The following is a 19,152-nucleotide window of genomic DNA, read 5'->3' on the forward strand; positions in this document are numbered from 1 at the left end:
TTGAAAGCTGCTAAGTTTCAAGAAACAGTTGACCTTACACAAATCATAGAATAATGGAATGGCTTGGCTTAGAGGGAACCTTCACCTATCACCTAGTACAACTCCTTTGCCATTGCCAGGAACACCTTCCACTGGACCAGTTTGCTCAAAGCCCTATCCAGCCTGGCCTTGAATACTGCCAGGGACGGGTCATCCACCAGATCTCTGGGCAACCTGTTCAGTGTCTCTGGCTTTCTGAGCTGCAAGTGCACATTGCTGGCTCATGTACATCTTGTTACCATTAGTATTCCCAGGCTCTTCTGTGCAAGGCTGCTCTCAATCCATTCATCCCCTGGTCTGAATTGATATTAGGGGTTGCCCCGACCCAGGTGCTGAACCTTGCACTTCGCCTTGTTGAACTTCATGAGCTTTGCACAGGCCCACTCCTCATGCCTCTGAATGGCCTCCCTTCCTTCAAGGGAACCAACCATGTATCTTGGTGTCATTTGCAAACTTGCTGGAGGTGCACTCAGTCCCGCTGTCCCACTCAATCCCATCCCATTGATGAAGATATTAAATAGCATTGTTCCCACTACAGACCCTTGAAGGACGCTACTTGTTGCTGGTATTCACTTGGACGTTGAGCTTGTTGACTGTAACTCTTTGGACGTGGGCACATAACTAATTACTTATCCTTCTAAAAGCCCATTCATCAAGTATAACTGAATTGTCAGTATTTATTTTTCTTTCAGACAGCTCTCTGGTAATGCAATATAGACTAGTATAAGATTTATCACTTACAACCAGAATTATGTGCAGTAAATAATCTACGTTTTTTTAGAGAGAAGGAGAATTTTCTGGATATGTTTTAGAAAAGCAAGAAAGCTTTTAAACTGTAAAGATAAATGCTTTTAACTTATTTCTGCCAAATTCCTTATCTTTGTTGCATGTGGGGATGTCTCAGGCTTTGCACTGGCAACAGTGTCAGTAAAATGAAATACATAATACATAGAGCTGAGTTCTAAATGTTTCCCACTTTAGTCATCATCATCATCATGGCTTGGCTTCGTGAATGAAGCTTTGGGAAGGGCTCTCCCCACGTGGGTGTGTCCTTCGACCCTGTGCAGTGGATTTTAGGTGAGGCTCAGCATGCGCAGAACTGGCCCCACCCTTTAACTCCTGAGGTTCATCTGCCACAGCTGAGCGAGCTTGGACGGTGACAGGACTAGAACCTATAGCCCCTGGTATTCCCAGGAGGTCTCCCATCCAAGTACTGACTGGGCCTGACCCTGCTGAGCTTCCAAGAGCTGACGGCATCAGGTGTCAGGGTGGCTTTTAAGTGCTCTCCCAGGCTTGAAGGACACACGTGGGTAGAGTCCTTCTATCTTATATACATACCTAATCCCTCCTTTCATCTTGACTACAGTATGTCCTTGCCTGTGTTTCCCTCTCCCCCTTCTGGCTGTTCAGAGGTTTTGTATGTTTAAAACCCCAAAAAGATCTGCAAAATCCTAGCATGCATCTAGTAAGGTGCTCAGAAACGGAAAAATAAACAAGACCCCGCAAACAAGTAAACAAAAAAAAAACCTCTGAAGAAAATCTAGAAAAGTGTGGGAGGCCACATGCAGATGCTGATGATGTGTAGCAATTTCATCTTGCCTTTCTTCTGTTGCATGGTTAATGTTGTCATTTACAGAGGGATAGGGTGAAAGTAGTTTTGAAATTTCTCATAAAGAATGTTTGATTACTTTTATCATTAGGAAAATTCTGGTTACAGAGACGGTCACTAGATAATATATTTTGTAGTGTGAATATATGGGTTTTTAATCTACTCCCTCAATTGGCTGTCGTTAGCTGCCATGTCAACCTTTTTAGAGCTTTTTATGTTTACTGTCACTGGTCAAGCTTTCTGTAAGTCTTCTGCTGAGCAGTAAAACAGACTTTGTACGTTTCAAGTCCCCTCCTTACCTCTTGCAAAGGTGGCATCCCAGGTTTGTTGTTGTTAATGCCTCCTTTGTTTTCAACTTACAGTTTTGTCCCTTACCTTATTTGGCTTGGTAAACTGCTCTATTTGGTAGGAACTAATTGTCTGAACCTGAATGTCTGAACATGAATGTCCCGAAAACAAAATTAAACTTAAGTAATAGCTGCTAAAGACAATAAAAATATGTAAGTTGCACAATCATAAATTGATTAAGGCCTGTTTGGAGATCGTAGAGTTTAATAGGTTTTAGCTTTCACATTTGATGTATTTACAGGGTTACACATTTTGAAAATGCACCCATTTTTGTGTTTTCCTTATGAATGTGAAAGTTGCATGTAAATTATTACTTTGAAATTCAGTATTGCGACAGTGTTTTCCTTCCTCCTTAGTTTTAGAGAAGTCACTGAATGGCAATAGAACACCAGTCCTGTTGAGGGCTATTTAGGAAAAAAGATTTACCATGAAGGAAAAAGATATTTAGGCTTTTAACATAAGTCTACAAGGTAGTAAAAGATTCCTAAAGTATGATAAGTAAGGTGTCCCAAAGGCTTGTTACTTATTTTGATAGCAATAAATTTTCTTAGAGCTCTGCTGTGCTTCTGCTGATTGTATCTTCTCTTTCACATTAATCAAGCATTGAACTCATGAAATGAATATCTAATTCCAGGACCTCTGAAGTAGTTGCTTAGGGATGTTCAACAAATGTGTGCATAAATATTTGGGTTTGTGAAATAAGAGATTTTTTTTTTCTTGTCTTGAAATTTTTCATCAGGTTCATCTTTTAAAAGGAATACATAGAATGAAGCAGTCCTAAGACCATGGAAGTCACAGAGCTTTCATCTGAACTTTCCTTTAATCATGTATTTTTCAAGTGAAGGTTTTTTTCAATGTATACTAATCCCGAGACTCTGTTACAAAGAGTTTTATATACTTAGAGGGCTATAAAGTGCAATTTAGTTTATAATTTAAGTGTCGGTGATACATAAAGCCCTGAAGTGAACCCCTGGAAAGGGAATATAACTGTTGCTATATCAGCAGGTAGCAGTAGAGAGTAAGAAAAGAAAGCTTTAAGAAACACGGAGCAGATAATTTGATAAGCAACACAGGACTACCTCTGCTCAGTTATGACACCAGGATGCAAAAAACTGCTCAAGATTTGGCACAACAGTTTTCATAAATTAATTTGGTTAGAAAGATCTGTACAAAAGACAGCAGAGCTGTAGTAGAGTGCTGAAGAACTGGGAAAGCATGGAAACAGAGCACTGTATTCAGAGTCCTCTGAACATGCCTGCAAAACCAGCATATCAAATGCATTAATTTGACTTTGAATCTATCATCAAAGGGTTGTTTTGATTATTGTATGATATAGTTAAAAGGTTTTAATGTGATATAAAGCATTTTGTAGTGAAATTGGTAAAGAAGTAATTGTCAAGCTAAGGCTTTATCATTATCTTTTCAAGATAATGAGGAAATTAAGCAAATTAAATTATGAGGTCAGATCCCAAATCCCACCAAAATTAAGCGGAGAGTCTTGACAGAGTGATATGGAAAAGTAAATGTTGCTTTCACACTTTGTCTTCTTGACCATAGTACTGATCAAGACTACAGATGATACCAGACTGAAATGGCTCCTAGAGAACTGAAACCTACCAAAGGTCTGTCTGGTTTTGATGTGAATGGTCTCCATTTCTACTGGAAAGCCACTGAAATCATGTGGTGTGTGAATCCACATTTAATTGTAGCAGCTGCAGCATTTTCCTTATGGTTGATGGGAACTGCCTGCTCTTCTGTGTCGATGGTGAAAAATGGCCACAACTGATCAAAAGATCTTACCCAAGATAGAGTTCAATAGCAGTCATTTATTTTTACACAGCATGCCGTTGCCTAATACTTTTTTTATTGCCCTTCTGTTGCTTTCTCACAGAGTTTGCTGTGCCATCTCCTTTCTTCTTCTAAGTGGGAAAGTAATGAAGCTGAAACCAGTCCATTCATATCAAATCTGGGCTGCACATCAGCAGGTTATTATTGTCACTTAGTTAAAAGTGTAAGTATTTTATGGAATTGAGATTTTGTTAATAATAAATCACCAGTTTATAAGCACATACATGGAGCTGTCATTCTGATAAGAAACATGGACTAAACTTTGTTTATCTTTTCTTACCTCAGTTACTTTTACAACCTTTTAAGGGAAAAAAAGGAAATGGGAGATCTCTGGACAAATGAGAAAATTTTGTATTAGATTACACTCTAACAGATGTTCATAAATGAGAAATTTCCATTGCTGTTGTGTTATAGAAAAAAAATCTGTTCTATCATTATTTTTATCTTGTGAAGTCAAAATTATATGTATTATTTTGTGTATTGGAATGTAACTTCTGAATGTTTTCTTTGACTGTACCTACTGCATTTAAAATGGTAGACAAGCCATGAATCTTAGAAAAAGTCTCTTTTATATTTAATATATAAAAATAGTGGGAATAATATTTCATAATATTTTTACTTGAATTAGATAAAACTTATAAAAATTATTAGTAGTGCTCTTCTGAAAGTTCTGCCTTAACCCTTGGGAAGCAGAACTAAAATGAATATCATTTTAATTTTGAAATTTGTAAGGCATATAATATGTTAAAAACCATGGTTTATTCAGTGATCTGGACAACTTTAATTTGTCATCAATAATTAAAAAAATTAAAAAGTTAAACTGGATGAAGAGGGAATTTTATTAACCTTTACAGTACATGAGTCACACGGAGAACCATGCAACTAATGTCTGCTTATTTGTAGTATGTGCAATTGGCTTTATTGTATTTACTTTATTTAACAGATAGTTCTTTCACTGGTAACAGAACTCCGAGAAAATCAGTTCAGTGGACTGAACATTCAGGGGAGGTAAGTGTCTGAACATAATTTTGATATGTTTTGGTTTAGATCATTACAGTTCTGTGAGGATTGTTTTACAGTCTTGAGCAACTTAGGTTTCATCTGAAAAGTTTTGGATATATATGTAGATTATTTAAGGTGTGAGCAAGCTTGTTAAGTTGGCCTTCGCATAAGAGTTTGTACTTAACCTAAGAGTCATAGAATGGTTGGAAGGAACCTTCAAAGTTTATTCAGCTCAGCCCACCTGCTGGTGCGACTCATCCATGAAATCAAGTTGCTCAGGGCCTGTTACAACCTGCCCTACCAGGCAGGATTAACTTTTGTTTTATTATTAAATCCACTGAAGTGCATTCAAGTAAAATGATACTAGATGATCAGTGTTTGCAGATATATATATATATATGTATATATATATATATATATATATGTATATAGCATTTATTTTAGCACAATTTGGTTGCAAAGGAGAACAGGTATGTAGCTATTCTGGTTGTTATTATCTGTAGTAACACAGGAATATAAAGGCATAAAAATATTGCAAAGGAAAACAGGTATTTAGCCATTTTGGTTGTAACATAGCCATCCAAGGAAATGTATAAGGGAAAAGAGAGAAAGAAAGAGAGGAAAAGTGCCCAAGGAAATCTGTAAGAGAAAGAAAGAAAGAGAGAAAAGAATAAAAGTTATAGTCACCACTCAGAGGTCTCTGGTTGTTGCTGTTGTTGGTGTCTCTGCCTGTCAGGGAGTGGTGTGGGAGAGAAGCTCGTGAAATATACAGTTCGATGGGTGTATTACCCCTGAGGAGCTGTCCTGGTGCCCTACCCTGTGTGTGGAGTGGGGGGACTGTTTTTGTGGAGTCATGATGGTTTTGCTCAGGTTGGAAGCCCTGGTTTTTGCAGTCACTTCAGCTTGATGTGGGTGTGCCCTTTGGACTCACCTCTGCTACAAGCGAGGCATTAGTGATGGGTGTGTGCATAAAGGGCCCCTTGACATGGCCTAGCCCATCAGAAATAACCATCGCATGCTCAGAGAGTGCCACTGATCACCTAGATAAACATCATACACCCAAGATTCACTGCTAGAGCCTCCTCCCCTCAGCCTTATCTTCAGTCCAGAGGGCTTGCATTGCTTGCTCCAGTAGCAATGTTTTAAGGCTATTAAAAAAGTGCAGTTCCACACAGGGACCTGTCCAACCTGGCCTTCAACACCTCCAGGTATGGGGGGGCATCCACAGCTTCTATGAGCAACCTGTTGCAGTGCCTCACCACCCTCACAGTAAAGAATTTCTCATATGATCTACCCTCTTTCAGTTTAAAATGATTATTCCTTGTCCTGTCACTACAGGCTGTAGTAAAATCTCTCTCTCTGTCTCTATTATAAGCCCCTTTACATATTGAATGTTCACAATAAAGTATCCCCAGAGCCTTCTCTTCTCCAGACAGGGACACCCCATCTCTCTCAGCCTTTCCCCATAGGTGAGTGACTTCATCCCTCTGGATTCTCTTTGTGTCCATCATCTGAACCAGCTCCAGCAGGTCAGTGTCCTTCCTGTGTTGGGGATGCTGGAGCTGGATGCTGGTGGAGTCTCACCAGAGCAAAGGGTCACAATCACCTCCCTTGGCCTGCTGGCTGCAGCTCCTTTGACAGACCCTGGAATAATGTTTGCTTTCTGGGCTGCAGAAAATGCACATTGGCAGGTCATGTTCACCTTTTCATCCACCAGCACCTCCAAGTTCCTCTCCACAGGGCTGCTCTCAATCCTCTCTTTCACCCTGCAGTTTGTAGTGATACTGAGGCTTGACCTGTCCCACATCCAGGGTCTTGCACTGGACCTTGTTCCTCATGAATGTCATAATTATAATACTAGCTGCTGTATAAGTCCTTATAATCAAAGTTAACTGGGAGCTACAATGAAAAAAAGCAAAAAAAATTTCCAAAGGAATTTTTTCTCTGTTTGTGTGTGAGTGATGGTTTAATATGATAGAATAATAGTTCCTTTGTACTCGTTATTAATGATAATAATGATTATCTAAGAACATTTCATTTCCCTTCCATTAATTTCCTGATCTGGTACAAAAGACTACTGTGGCAATACTGTGGGTTTCATATACAACTACTTTAAATGTACACAAGCACATAGTATTTTTACCCTGTAAATGTTTCCTTGGCCTTTTTTCTAAGGATGAAAGTATGATAAAGTGGATGGGAAGAAAACTGAAAAGTGATTTGTCCAGATCTCCAATCCAGATTATCCCGAGGTGCTAATAACAGCCTTGCAACATTGTGTTGTGTGTTTCTGTGTGTCTAGGTATAGTCAGTGAGAATAATCATTTCTTCATCAACATTATGTAAATAGAGTGAACTAAGCCCACATCTGTGACCATAAAAAAAAGGAAACACATTTCCCTAATGCTACTGTTGTCATAATCATGCCTTTTTGCTGAGTGATTTGTGCCTTTCTACTGAGCTTCAAATGCAGATCATGGTCTTTTGTCAGTACTTTGAAAATTATCTCATTAGAATGTCAGTAGATCCTTTTGGTTGCATGTAAATTAAATGAATTGCAGCTAAAAAACAAAAGGAAAAGTAAGGATACATATTTTAATACAAACTCTGTACTTAAATTTTGTCTTCTGTTTTAAATGTATTTATTAGATTAAATAATAATAAAGTATTAGGAAATAATTATAACTTATTAATTTATAATTAAATTATTAGAGTTTAAATAAGTATAATGATAGTTATAGATAATGAAATTATGAAAACATAATTAAATAATAAAACTGTTAATAAGTAAAATATTACATATTAATAGAACAAAATAATGAATAGTCAATTAATTAAATAAATAAATGCCTGTGCACAATCTATTGGTCTTTAGAGTCAAAAGTGCTGCTATGAAGAAATGAGTTTTATGGCCTACATAACACCATCATAGCTTGAAAAGTTATGTAAAGAGGAGGGTTATTGAAATCTCTTCCTTGTATCATGAACCAAAAGCTTGGCTGGCCTTCTACCTTGCTGCTTGCCACCGAGGTTTTAGTAAGGAAGAGTAAACAGATTGAATTAATTTAGAACTGACTTCAGCAGCAAAATCATAGATGCAGTTAAAGAGAAGCATCACAAAGTTTTGTTCCATGTAGGAAACAAACACCCACATTTTATAAACTAGGATGAGACAGACTTAGCTGAAAAACTCATGAGTCTGTTGAGAAGAGAAACACTTGGTTTCTACTGGTAGTAAAGGAAAATGTTGAACTTAGGTGAATTTTTGAGTGTAGAAATTATGAAATGGCTCTTTATTCAAGTTTCAGAGACAAAAGTAGTTGCATTTGGAGGTGTACACTTTCTCCTTTCTCCATTTAGTGATGCTTAAAACAACACAGAGGACCATGTCTGTGCAAATTTGTTGTACAAAGTGAAATGCACTGTGCAGTTTTTTCCAGACAAAGAAGAAAATTGCCTTTGCAGCGTTTTATTTCTGAAGTTAACTAAAAGTAAATTAATCTTGTAAACTTTATTAAGCCTGTGTTGCTTGAAAAGTCTGTGGAGAAAAAGACTCTAAGCTAATTTAAGTAGGAGACAAGAGAGCAGAATGAGCACCCAGGCTCAACTAGGAACACATACTGCACGTGCACTGAACACTGGTTTAATGGGTTTTATAATAATGTCTGTCTAATTTTTGTTCTTTTTTTTTCCTGTTTTTCCTTTTTACGCCCCTGGCACACCTCATCTGGAATTGAGTCTGGGGAAGTTTTGGGACTCTCTCTTCATCATCATCATCTTCTTCATAGCATGTAGGGTACTTGGACACTTTCTAGTGTTCTGGGCTTGGAGGTCACTTGGCTTATGTCTTGTTGTGCAGGCCTTGAGGCATTTTTTATCTTTCTACCTTCTAAACAAGGCTAAATAGCTAATGAAATCTGGAAGGGTTGATATGGGTAGGTGTTGGTATGCATAAACATTGAACTTAAGCTACTAGAAATACTGGTACATGAAAATCTACATTCACTATAGCTACTTCTAAAATCTATAAAAATCAAAAATCAAAAAACCCCTTATGTGTCACCTGGATAAGGAATTAGAAAGAAAATTTTTGCAAAGAAGACTGATTTAGAGTTTCAGGTCTGTGAATTTTACATGTTATTCCTGAAAAACTTTGCTGCACTATAAATATCACCCCAGTAGTTACCATTCCTACAGAAACCAAAGTGCATCTCAGAGTATTTCAGTGTAGGAAACCTTAATCACATAGTTAGGTATTTACTCAGAAATATGCTTCTTTCAAAATGTGTCATGTTTTATTTCTCTCACTGTGGAAATGATAATGATAATGACAAGTACCTTGTGTCCACACTGCTGAGCAGCCTGTGGTGCTATTCCCATCCCAGTTCTTCATCAGTAGTGTTAGTGACTCTGCAGAGAAATACTCTCCAGTTCTTGCAAAAATGCACCCTTCTAAGTGAACACTGCCATCAGAAGAAACTTGCAGGAACCCAAGGAAGCCTTTTACAAACAATCTAGCACTTTTTTATTTGCTAGAATTCAGTATTTCATAGTTCTTGGTCTTCGTAAGTGTCTTCCTGTCAAGGTTGCAGTTTCTTGTGCTAGAAACTGTGTATACTCTGGGACAGTTGTGATTTCCTTTTGAAAATCTAATCTCTGCCATTTTCTTTTTTTTTTTTAATCATAGAATCATAGAATGGATTGGGTTGGAAAAGACCTCCAAGATCATCGAGTCCAACCCTTGGTCCAACTCCAGTCCCTTTACCAGATCATGGCACTCAGTGCCACGTCCAATCTGCATTTAAAAATCTCTAGGGATGGTGAATCCACCACCTCTCTGGGCAGCCCATTCCAATGCCTGATTACTCTCTCTGGAAAGAATTTTTTTCTGATCTCCAACTTAAATTTCCCCTGGCAGAGCTTAAGCCCCTGCCCCCTTGTCCTATTGCTGAGTGCCTGGGAGAAGAGACCAACCCCCATCTGGCTAGAACTTCCCTTCAGGTAGTTATAGACAGTGATGAGGTCACCTCTGTGCCTCCTCTTCTCCAGGCTAAACACCCCCAGCTCCCTCAGCCTCTCCTCATAGGACTTGTGCTCCAGTCCCTTCACCAGCCTCGTTGCTCTTCTCTGGACCCGCTCCAAAGTTTCAAAGTTTCAAAAAGTTTCAAAAGTTCCATGTTGGTTTCCATGTTCCAGATTCCACTGTCTTTCTTCATTTCCAAACGTCATTTTAGTGAGCAGATCAAGCGAGTAGTTTGTATATTAAGATCCAAAAGTCCTATATATTCCCTCAACTGTAGCTGCGCACTTGAAGAGAGCAGGATTCATATTGTTTTGTTCACATAAATTGTTTCTGTTGAGAGGAGAGAGGTCAGAAAAGCAACATGAGGCCTGAAAAGCATCTAGGTTGTCTCTTCTGAGGATCCAGCAAACTTACACAGGAGCTGTGAATCTGTAGTCTTCCTTCACTGATCCTGGGAAAGACAAAGCAGTCCCTTGCTAGGATGATTGAGCCAACACAATTCAGAATTGTATTGATAATGGTTTGCCTTGAGTACTTAAATAGCAAAGTTTTATCTGATGTCTTCTTAAGATTCTTCTCTCAATATGTAAAACATGTCAACAGCCATCCTAGTAAATAATTTTTCAGCAGTTAGGTATGCATCTCTTAAATTTAACCTTCTGTAATTAATTTATTATTTTTTAGCTTATCAGTTTAGAAATTAAATGTTTTGACTTTTCTGAAAATAGGAACTGTGTTTATTTTTTCCTCAGCCTTTCAACCAGTCATGTGAATGCTGTGTCCATTTTCTGTGTCCCTCTCATTACTTTGCCTGATCTAACTCCGTTGCTGGAAGCTCTCCTTCTTTACCATGGAGGTTCATCAAAAGAAATTCTCTGCCCAGAGTTTCTGGAGGGTGTGAATGACGCCCTTTTAAAGTAAGTAGCATGGTCTGTATAATTTTTATGCTCTTTCATTAAAATTATTAATTTGATTAAATGTCTTTGCTCTGGGTTAACATGCTGAATGCACTTACATGTGCTTTCTAACAAAATATTTCCTTGCAGTTGACTAGCAGAGCTGAGGTTGTAGGACAAAGCAGAATTTTGTATTGCTGTTGCCCAATTGTGGCATAACAACTTGAAATATTGTGAAGCCGAAAAAGTTTGGAGATAAAGAACTGTTGCAGCCCTGATTCAGGTGGGTCTGGAGGACCACCTCACAAGTTTCATTTTCACCTTAAAAGGACATGTTTTCAGCCTCAACCAATTGGAGTCAGACCACCGCACCTGGGGCGGGGTCACTTGAGGTGATATATACCTGTGTTTTTGAATAAACCTGGGATTTGCTTGAACATCACATTGGTGTGTGCAGTCTCCCTAGCGCAGGTTTGCAACAAAGAACTGCTAAGAGACTTTGAATCTTTTAACAGCAAAGGTATTTACTTCTGTGCAGGGAAGTGAGGGGCTCATGCCACACAAACTCACTTCCAAGGACTAATGCCAAAGCAGGTGAATTTATACAGTTTTAATACATGATCACAACATCCTAACACACATAATAATTTATTATGATATTTGATTAACATATTCTTATTTGAGCAGGGTGTAGGTGTGGCTAGAGGGGGAGCTTCTCCTGGCAAGCCTTTTGGGTGGGTTGTTCTGGTCTTCTGCCTCAGTTTAGTGGGATTTTTCTCTTCCTCCCCAGTCTGACCTCTATTTTCATTCATAAGTGACCTTGCCAGAATTCAGCTCAAAATCTTGGCTTGCTACCATTTTCTTCTATTCCTGTGTCTAAGTTACCTTAATTTATATTTTCTAATACATGGTACAGTGGTCTCTAACAATTGCTTAGGCCTAGGTACAGTGACAAGAACAAGACGATTCAGCACTTCATGCTATGTTTCCTTGGTAACATGGGTTAAGTAATTTTGCAATGCAAGCAGCACTTTTGCAAAGCAGAATAAAGTATTTTACAGAACTGGGGATCTTTCAGGGATCTTTCAGGCCTTTCTCTCTTTCAGTTGACTTGCACTTTGTCCCACCTTTTCTCTAAAATGGAGGTTGAAGTCTTTAATAGATTTTAGTAATTTTGTGAAAGATGTGATCTTTTTTCATAGAAATGTCAGTTACCTTTCCTGTAGGTGTATCACCATTCCTAACTTGACAATTTGGGAACCACTTTAATTTTTCTATGCACAAGATAGATTATGTTTGATGTTTTCATATTTCATTTTTGTGTGTGTGTGCGTGTGTGCACAACTGGTTCTCAAGATTTTAAATTCTCCTGGTTTTCAGCAGATTACTTTTAATGAGTCTGAGAGAAGCTATTTGTGAAATATGACTTTGCTTGTTTTCCTGCCACTGAACCCACTGTTTGATAAAATCAGCCTATGGATGTAAAACAGCTGAGCTAAGCTGAACATCAGCAAGATTCGCTATGCAAGGAAAACGAAGATGTCAGAGAAAGCACAGCCTACTTTTGCTTGAGGGTTGCTTTATTCAGGTTGTAGCTGAGGATCTGTATTATAAAAAAAGTTTTTTATATCAGAAAATGTCCTCTGTGAACCTTTACCTCAATGATCCATTTGTCTCCTTTTTTAAACAGAGTTTTAATTGCTTCCTCTGTGCTCATTGTAATTTCTCAGATGTTCCAATGAACATTTTTATAGTGCTCCATTGAGAGCTCCAGAAAAAAAATAATGGGAAGGCACATCTACCAATTTGTACACATTACTAGAAACTGAGGAAGAGGAATGAAAAAGAAATGTGGAGGTCTCTTGGGAAAGATGTGCCCAAAAACCACAGAGCAATCTTTCACTCATCTATCTTTTGTGGCTCCAGGCTCTACATGTGGCACAAGCAGTAATGCAGTTCAGAAAACTTTCATATCAAGTTCACAGGTTCAGTATGGATGGTCTTATATCATTAAGCTGGTGGGCAGTCTATCATGACAGACTTCTGACACTTAGTAATGTGAGTATGACTATCCTTTGGATGGTCATAAAAGGCTCTTTTGACTGAAACAGTTGTGTCTTTGCTTAACATTTGTTCTACCTACTTAGCACAGTGAACAAAAATACTTCAGTTCATATGTTTTTTGATTAAGTGACTCTTGTGGGGCCCTTGACAAGAGTCTGTGTTTTCCCTGAGAGCAGATGTAGGCTCAGACGTGCTTTGTATGACATATTCCTGTCACTGAAGCTCATGATCTTAACATGATTGTGCTTGTTTTATTTTTTTTCCCACTTTAACAACTGGATTTTATTTTTCTCAACTCTGTCATTTCATTCTGAACATGTCTTTCTTCTGAACATGGGTGAAGGCTGCTACAGGAGAGAGGGTTATTAAATACTGGTGCTTGCAGGGCACCACAGAACTCAGCATCGTCCCAGTGGGACCATCTGCATGTTCAATCACAGGAGTATAATCACTGCAGTTTGCTTCCTATATGGCTTTTAAATCTTAGAATTGGAACACCTCTTTAAGCTTACTAGCTTTTTTCCCTTGACATAATGTGTATAATATCTACCATGCTGCAACTGAAACAACAAAAAAGATTGCTGAGGCAAAATTAAGTAATCTCTTGTAATTGTTAATTTATTCAATGTGCAAATTGGCTTTAATAGGGACACTTAATTAAACAGCATCCTGACACTGAGCATTGTTTTACAATTTTAAAATTCTGGATACTTCAATATATTCCTTGTCTACACATGTACATTTTTAAGTCACTACACAATATTGGATGGAAAAAGTAGATCTTTTCAATGGAATTTAGAAATTTGAATGGTGATGTTTAAATGAACATATGGCAAAATAAATACATTGAAAATAGATCCTAACATGATGTTGTTAAATATTCTTTCTGCTGGTATTTTTCTTTTTGAATCAATAGCTTTAGTTTGTATTTACTCTTCAACCAAATTTTAGATTTTTTAATCTTTGATTTAAGACCAAGGCAAATATTTTATGTTATTGCTGCATTCTTTTGGTTTTAACCTTTTAATTTGCAACTATCATGATAGCTACAAAAATATTCCAGGATGTTTTGTGCTATGATATCTCTTCTTGGGTCGTTACTTTAGCATATTTTGATTTGTGCTGGTCCACACTATGCCCTTTTTTCCTAGTGGTACAATTCTATATTTCAGCTTATTTATAGTTGGACACTTTAGGTGAAGAGATAACTTGTGTTCTTAAACCATTTGTCTTTTAAACAGTTCTGGATAGTGTTGGTGGGCTGAAGACTTAGCTACCTCTAACGTGTATTTTTTGTTTTTTCTTTTTTTTCCCTTTGTTGTTGTGTTTGAATTTTTATCTTATTGCTCTTCAATGACAGGTAATACTTTTGGTATACAGCAGAAATATGGCCTTTCTGCTTATCTGTCAGCAGTTTCCTGCAGGTACTAGTCCAAGTTGGAAAGAGCACAAGTGTTAGGCTTTCTCTAGAGAGAAAAGGAACTCCAGACTTAAACCTTCTGTTTCCATTTGCTAGGATTCATCATCTCCAAATTTTTAGGTTTTAAACACATGTGGTAAAGTTACATTTGTAGATGATGGTGATTCTCTGTCACTCTTTGCTATTATGGTTTGATATTAAACAGAGTACTGCAAACAAGATTTTCTCTCTCCTGCTTCAGGTTGCTCTTTGTGTCTTGTTTTTCCTCAGTATGTTTAAAAAGAAAAAGAAAAAAAAGTACGTTTTTGTCTTCCTTCCAGTTGCTTAGGGAAAACAGTATTTTTCTTTCTAAACCAGGAAGAAGATCTCCCTTTCTGAATCAGCTGTCTTCAGCCTCTGGCTTCGTCACTTACCAGGCCTTGAAAAAGCTACCTTACATCTTTTAGACCAGTTGGTTTCCATTCAGCTGAATTCACTGGAAGAAGTGGCTCATATGATAAAAGACTCATTACTGGTACGTGCAATATGTGGTACATTTGGCTCTGCTCTTTCATGCTTCAGAAGGGATGGTTTTCTAATATGTCAGTATATTTGAAGGAAATGGCTGCTATGTGACATGTAACTTGTTAGTGCTAACCAAATACTGAGTCTTACAAACATCAACAATTTTTTAGTTTTTACACTGAACTAGTAGACGAGAAAAAAAGATTTAATCTAGTGATGAAGAATGGATAAAAAATGAGAATCTCACTGGTAGTGGTGCTGATTGCTTGCTTCTCTCTTAAAAAATTAGAAACTGTGGTCAGGGAGGATTTGAATCTGTTCTTACTTCAATCTCTGTACTTTTGGAGTTCAGCAGTTTAAACAATTTGAATTCCTTATAGATTATATTATTATAGACTGCTTAGACACTTGGTTTTGTTTGCAAACCTGAACAAAACTCTTAATGCAAAACATTTGCTAAACTGTAATTAAAATTTGTTTACAAAGGCTGTGTTATGCAGAGCACCAAAAATCTTCCCTAGAAGAAAACATGGCAGTAGTTTTTCCAGAATAATGAGCTAGTTGGAAACATTAAATGTAAATTTAATTGTTAATTACAATGTGAAATAGCATGTGTGCTATGCACTTAAATGGTATGTTTCATAAAATGATAGAATGAAAGAATTGGCATGTGGTGTCTTACTATCAGCCTATGAAACTCCTTACAGAGTATGTGTTCTAGTTAGGACAATACTACCTTTAAATTTTCTTCCTTTTTATTTGAACATGCAAATATCTTCTTTTAGGGAACTATTATAATACTTGCAAATCATTTAAATGCTTGGCATCAACAGCTCTTCATATGTAATCTGGGGATTTAGGTATTCCAGAAGATAAGGCTGTATACAGGGCCTATTCCTAATTTTGCTATATCACATACACTGTGAGTTGTATATATGGTACTACATGTACATATGGTACTACACCATATACCAGCTGAGGAAAAAAGATACCTATATCTTTTGTGAAAGATCTAGATTACATACATAAAAAGAAGTAAAATATTTGTGTTAAGTATTGGTTTATTGTTATTTATTTAAAAATTTCATACTTAAGTTGTCTTCACATCCTAATCTCTGAAAAAAAAACTGTGCTAGTACACATAGGTTGTCTTTGCTTGCCTCTGCTCCAAAGGCTTTGTGCTTTCAAAGTAAGTTATTCACAGAGTGGCAAGACCAATGCAGCAGCTTTGAATGCTGGTTTAGAGAGGACATCCTGTGGACAAGGAGTGGAATGAATGGAGGCATTAAGAAAGGGAGCAGTTGGCAGATCGATATTGCTAATTGATAGGCATTGGTAAGAGGGAAGGTGCAGAAATGGGAGATGGCATAACAGCTAAAATCAACAAGATGAGAAACTTCAGAGAGGCAGTATAGAAGAAAAATTGGTGATCCAGAAATTGTGTTCTAAATGCACAATGATATTTTGTACAACATGTACATGTTACTCTAAAGATACTTGTGTGACATTAAATCAGCCAGCACTTTGAATCCAACAGTATAATTAATTTAGCCTGCCTAAAAGATATTTGAATATTTATTTAGGAATGTGGGTGTGAATTTTTTTGGCAGTTGGATTACAGCATTTGTAGAATATAAGCTCTGTTTACCTTGTGGATATGGTAACAGAAAGAGGAATCGTGGAACAAAACTAGATTTATACTTTTCTATTTGGAGTACAAATAGGCTGAAATGTATTAGTGATCTGATTATAGTACATTAGAAGAAGGAAATTTAAATAAGCTGTTTCATAATTGCACTGAGTAATTTATATAAATAAAATACCTTGATACGATAAGGAGACTGTACATAAACCTCAAAGAGATCTAAGGCAGGCAAATAGTTGTAAACCATCATAATTTGATGGTGAAAGGAACTCAATATGCAGTACTCATGTATTTTGATTCCAAGAGTAATTGTAGTGTGATGGTCCACTAACTTGTATTTATATGGTATGCTATTGTGTTTGTGGGTTTGGGGCTAAACTGAAATTAATATTAGAAATTCTGTAAAACAAGTGAAGTGACCATCACAATGGTCATTTAGCTTCTTCAGCATTAGATGGGTGAGTGGGTGTCTTCCTTTCTGACAAAACTTTAAAGTTTGTACATGGGCATTAACAAATAAAGTTCAAGTAAACACACATACTAGTATTTCATGCTTTACCAGGAATGGATAGGTGTGTATATACACTGACTTTTAAAGCCTGTGAATGTAAAAAGAGATGAGAACAAATTGGTGTAATTTATAGTTTGTTTTTGGTTTTGAGATGCTTTTCTAAAGAAGTTGTATTTCTTTCAAAGTTATGTTGCAAGAAAAGTGCAATAGCTGGATAGAGCTTTAAATTTGTCAGCTTCTTCTTTATAAACTGTCTGTTTTGTTGCATTTAGTTTTTCCACCTTATCATCTTAGAATCATAGAGTAATTAAGGTTGGAAAAGACTTCTAAGTTGATAGAGTCCAACCTTTGACCTAAGACCATCCTGTCAACTAAACCATAGCTCTAAGTGCCACGTCCTGTTGTTTTTTGAACACTTCCAGGGACAGTGATTCCACCACCTCCCTGGCCAGCCTCTTCCCATGCTTAACCACTCTTTCAATGACAATATTCTTCCTCATGTCCAACCTGAACCTCCTCTGGCACAGCTTGAGAAGCTAACCCCCACCTGGCTACAACCTCCTTTCAGTTAGTTGTGGAGGGTGATAAGGTCTCCCCTGAGCAATCTCCAGGCTAAAGACTCCCAGCTCTCTCACCTACTGCTGTCAGGACTTGTGCTCCAGACTCTTCCCCAGCTCTGTTGTGCTACTCTGCACATGCTCCACCACCTCAGTGTCTTTCTTGTCATCAGTGGCCCAAAACTGAATACAGGATTCGAGGTGTAGCCTCACCAGTGCTGAGGACACGAGGACAATCAATTCCCTGCTCCTGCTTGGAACACTATTTCTGATATAGGCTAGTATGCTGTGGGCCTTCTTGGCCACCTAAGCACACTGCTGGCTCATTTTCAGCACCCCCAAATCCTTTTCTGCCAGGCAGTTTTTCAGTCACTCTTCCCCAAGCCTGTCGTGCTGCATGGGGTTTTTGTGAATCTCACAGCTGGCCTCAGCTCATTGATCCAGCCTGTCCTGGTCCTTCTGCAGAGTCTTCCTGCCCTCCAGGAGATGGACATTCCCATCTGACTTGGTGTGCTCTGCAAACTGACTGAGGATGCACTCAATGCCCTCATCCAGATTGTTGATAAAGATAATAAACAGGACTGGGACTGACACTGAGCCCTCAGAAACCCCACTAGTGACCAGCCAACTGGATGTAACTCCATTCAACACCTCTCTTTGGGCTCAGCCATCCAGACCATTTTTAACCCAGCAAACAGTGCACCCATCTAAGACATGAGCAGCCAGTTTCTCCAAAAGAATTCTGTGTGAGACAGTACCAAAGACTTTGCTGAAGTCCAGGTAGACAACATCCACAGCCATTTCTTCATCCACCAGGGAGGTCACCTGGTCATAAAAAGAGATCAGATTGATCAGCAGGACCTGTCTTTCCTAAAGTCATGCTGGCTGGGCCTGATACTCTGGTTGTGTTGCATATGCTGTGTGATCACACTCAAGATGATCTGTTCCATATCCCTGGCACCACGGTCAGGCCGACAGGCCTGTATTTCCCTGGATCCTCCTTTCAACCATTCTTATAGACGAGTGTCACAGTGGCCAACTTCTATTTGTGTGAAATGTCTCCAGTTATCCAGGACTGATGATAAATGAGGGGCAGCAGCTCGGCGGCCTCTTCCACCAGCTCCTTCAGTACCCTTGGGTGAATCTCATCTGGCCCCTTAGACTTGTGAGTGTCAAAGAGGCACAGCAGATCCCTAAATATATCCTCCTGGATTGCTGGGGGTCTATTCTGCACCTCATCTCTGTCTACCAGCTCAGGTGACTGGCTACCTTGAGGATAACTGGTCTTTCTGTTAAAGAATGAGGTAAAGAAGGCATTAGGTATCTCAGCCTTTTCCTCATCCTTGGTGGCAAAGTTCCTTTCCACATCCAATGGCGATGGATATTTTCCTCAGCCTTCCTTTTGTTGTATTTATAAAAAAAAATTATTATCTTTCATTACAGTGGCCAGATTGAGTACGAGTTGAGCTTTTACCTTTTTAATTTTCTCTCTTCATGACCTAATGATATCCTTGCAAGTCCTTGTGAGTTGCTACCCCTTCTTCCAAAGGTTGTAAAATCCGTTTTTTACCGTGAGTTCATGTGAAAATTCTCCGTTCAGCCAGAGCAGTGGTCCTACCCACTGGCTTCTCTTCTGGCACATAGGGACAGCCTGCTCCTTACCTTTACAATTTCCTCCTTAAGCTT

The 19,152-nt window shown here is 38.2% G+C and overlaps 1 protein-coding gene across 1 annotated transcript in view; it reads left to right on the plus strand.

The window, feature by feature from the left end:
- Positions 1-19,152, plus strand: part of FANCC (FA complementation group C) — a 90,783-nt gene that overhangs the window by 47,957 nt on the left and 23,674 nt on the right. The window contains exons 6-9 of the mRNA XM_071580434.1: positions 3,888-4,007; positions 4,788-4,852; positions 10,622-10,786; positions 14,607-14,763. Coding sequence (XP_071436535.1) covers positions 3,888-4,007; positions 4,788-4,852; positions 10,622-10,786; positions 14,607-14,763 — 507 coding nt within the window. The remainder of the gene's footprint in view (positions 1-3,887; positions 4,008-4,787; positions 4,853-10,621; positions 10,787-14,606; positions 14,764-19,152) is intronic.

Source organism: Pithys albifrons, chromosome Z (genome assembly GCF_047495875.1).
Source record: "Pithys albifrons albifrons isolate INPA30051 chromosome Z, PitAlb_v1, whole genome shotgun sequence".
NCBI lineage: Eukaryota > Metazoa > Chordata > Aves > Passeriformes > Thamnophilidae > Pithys > Pithys albifrons.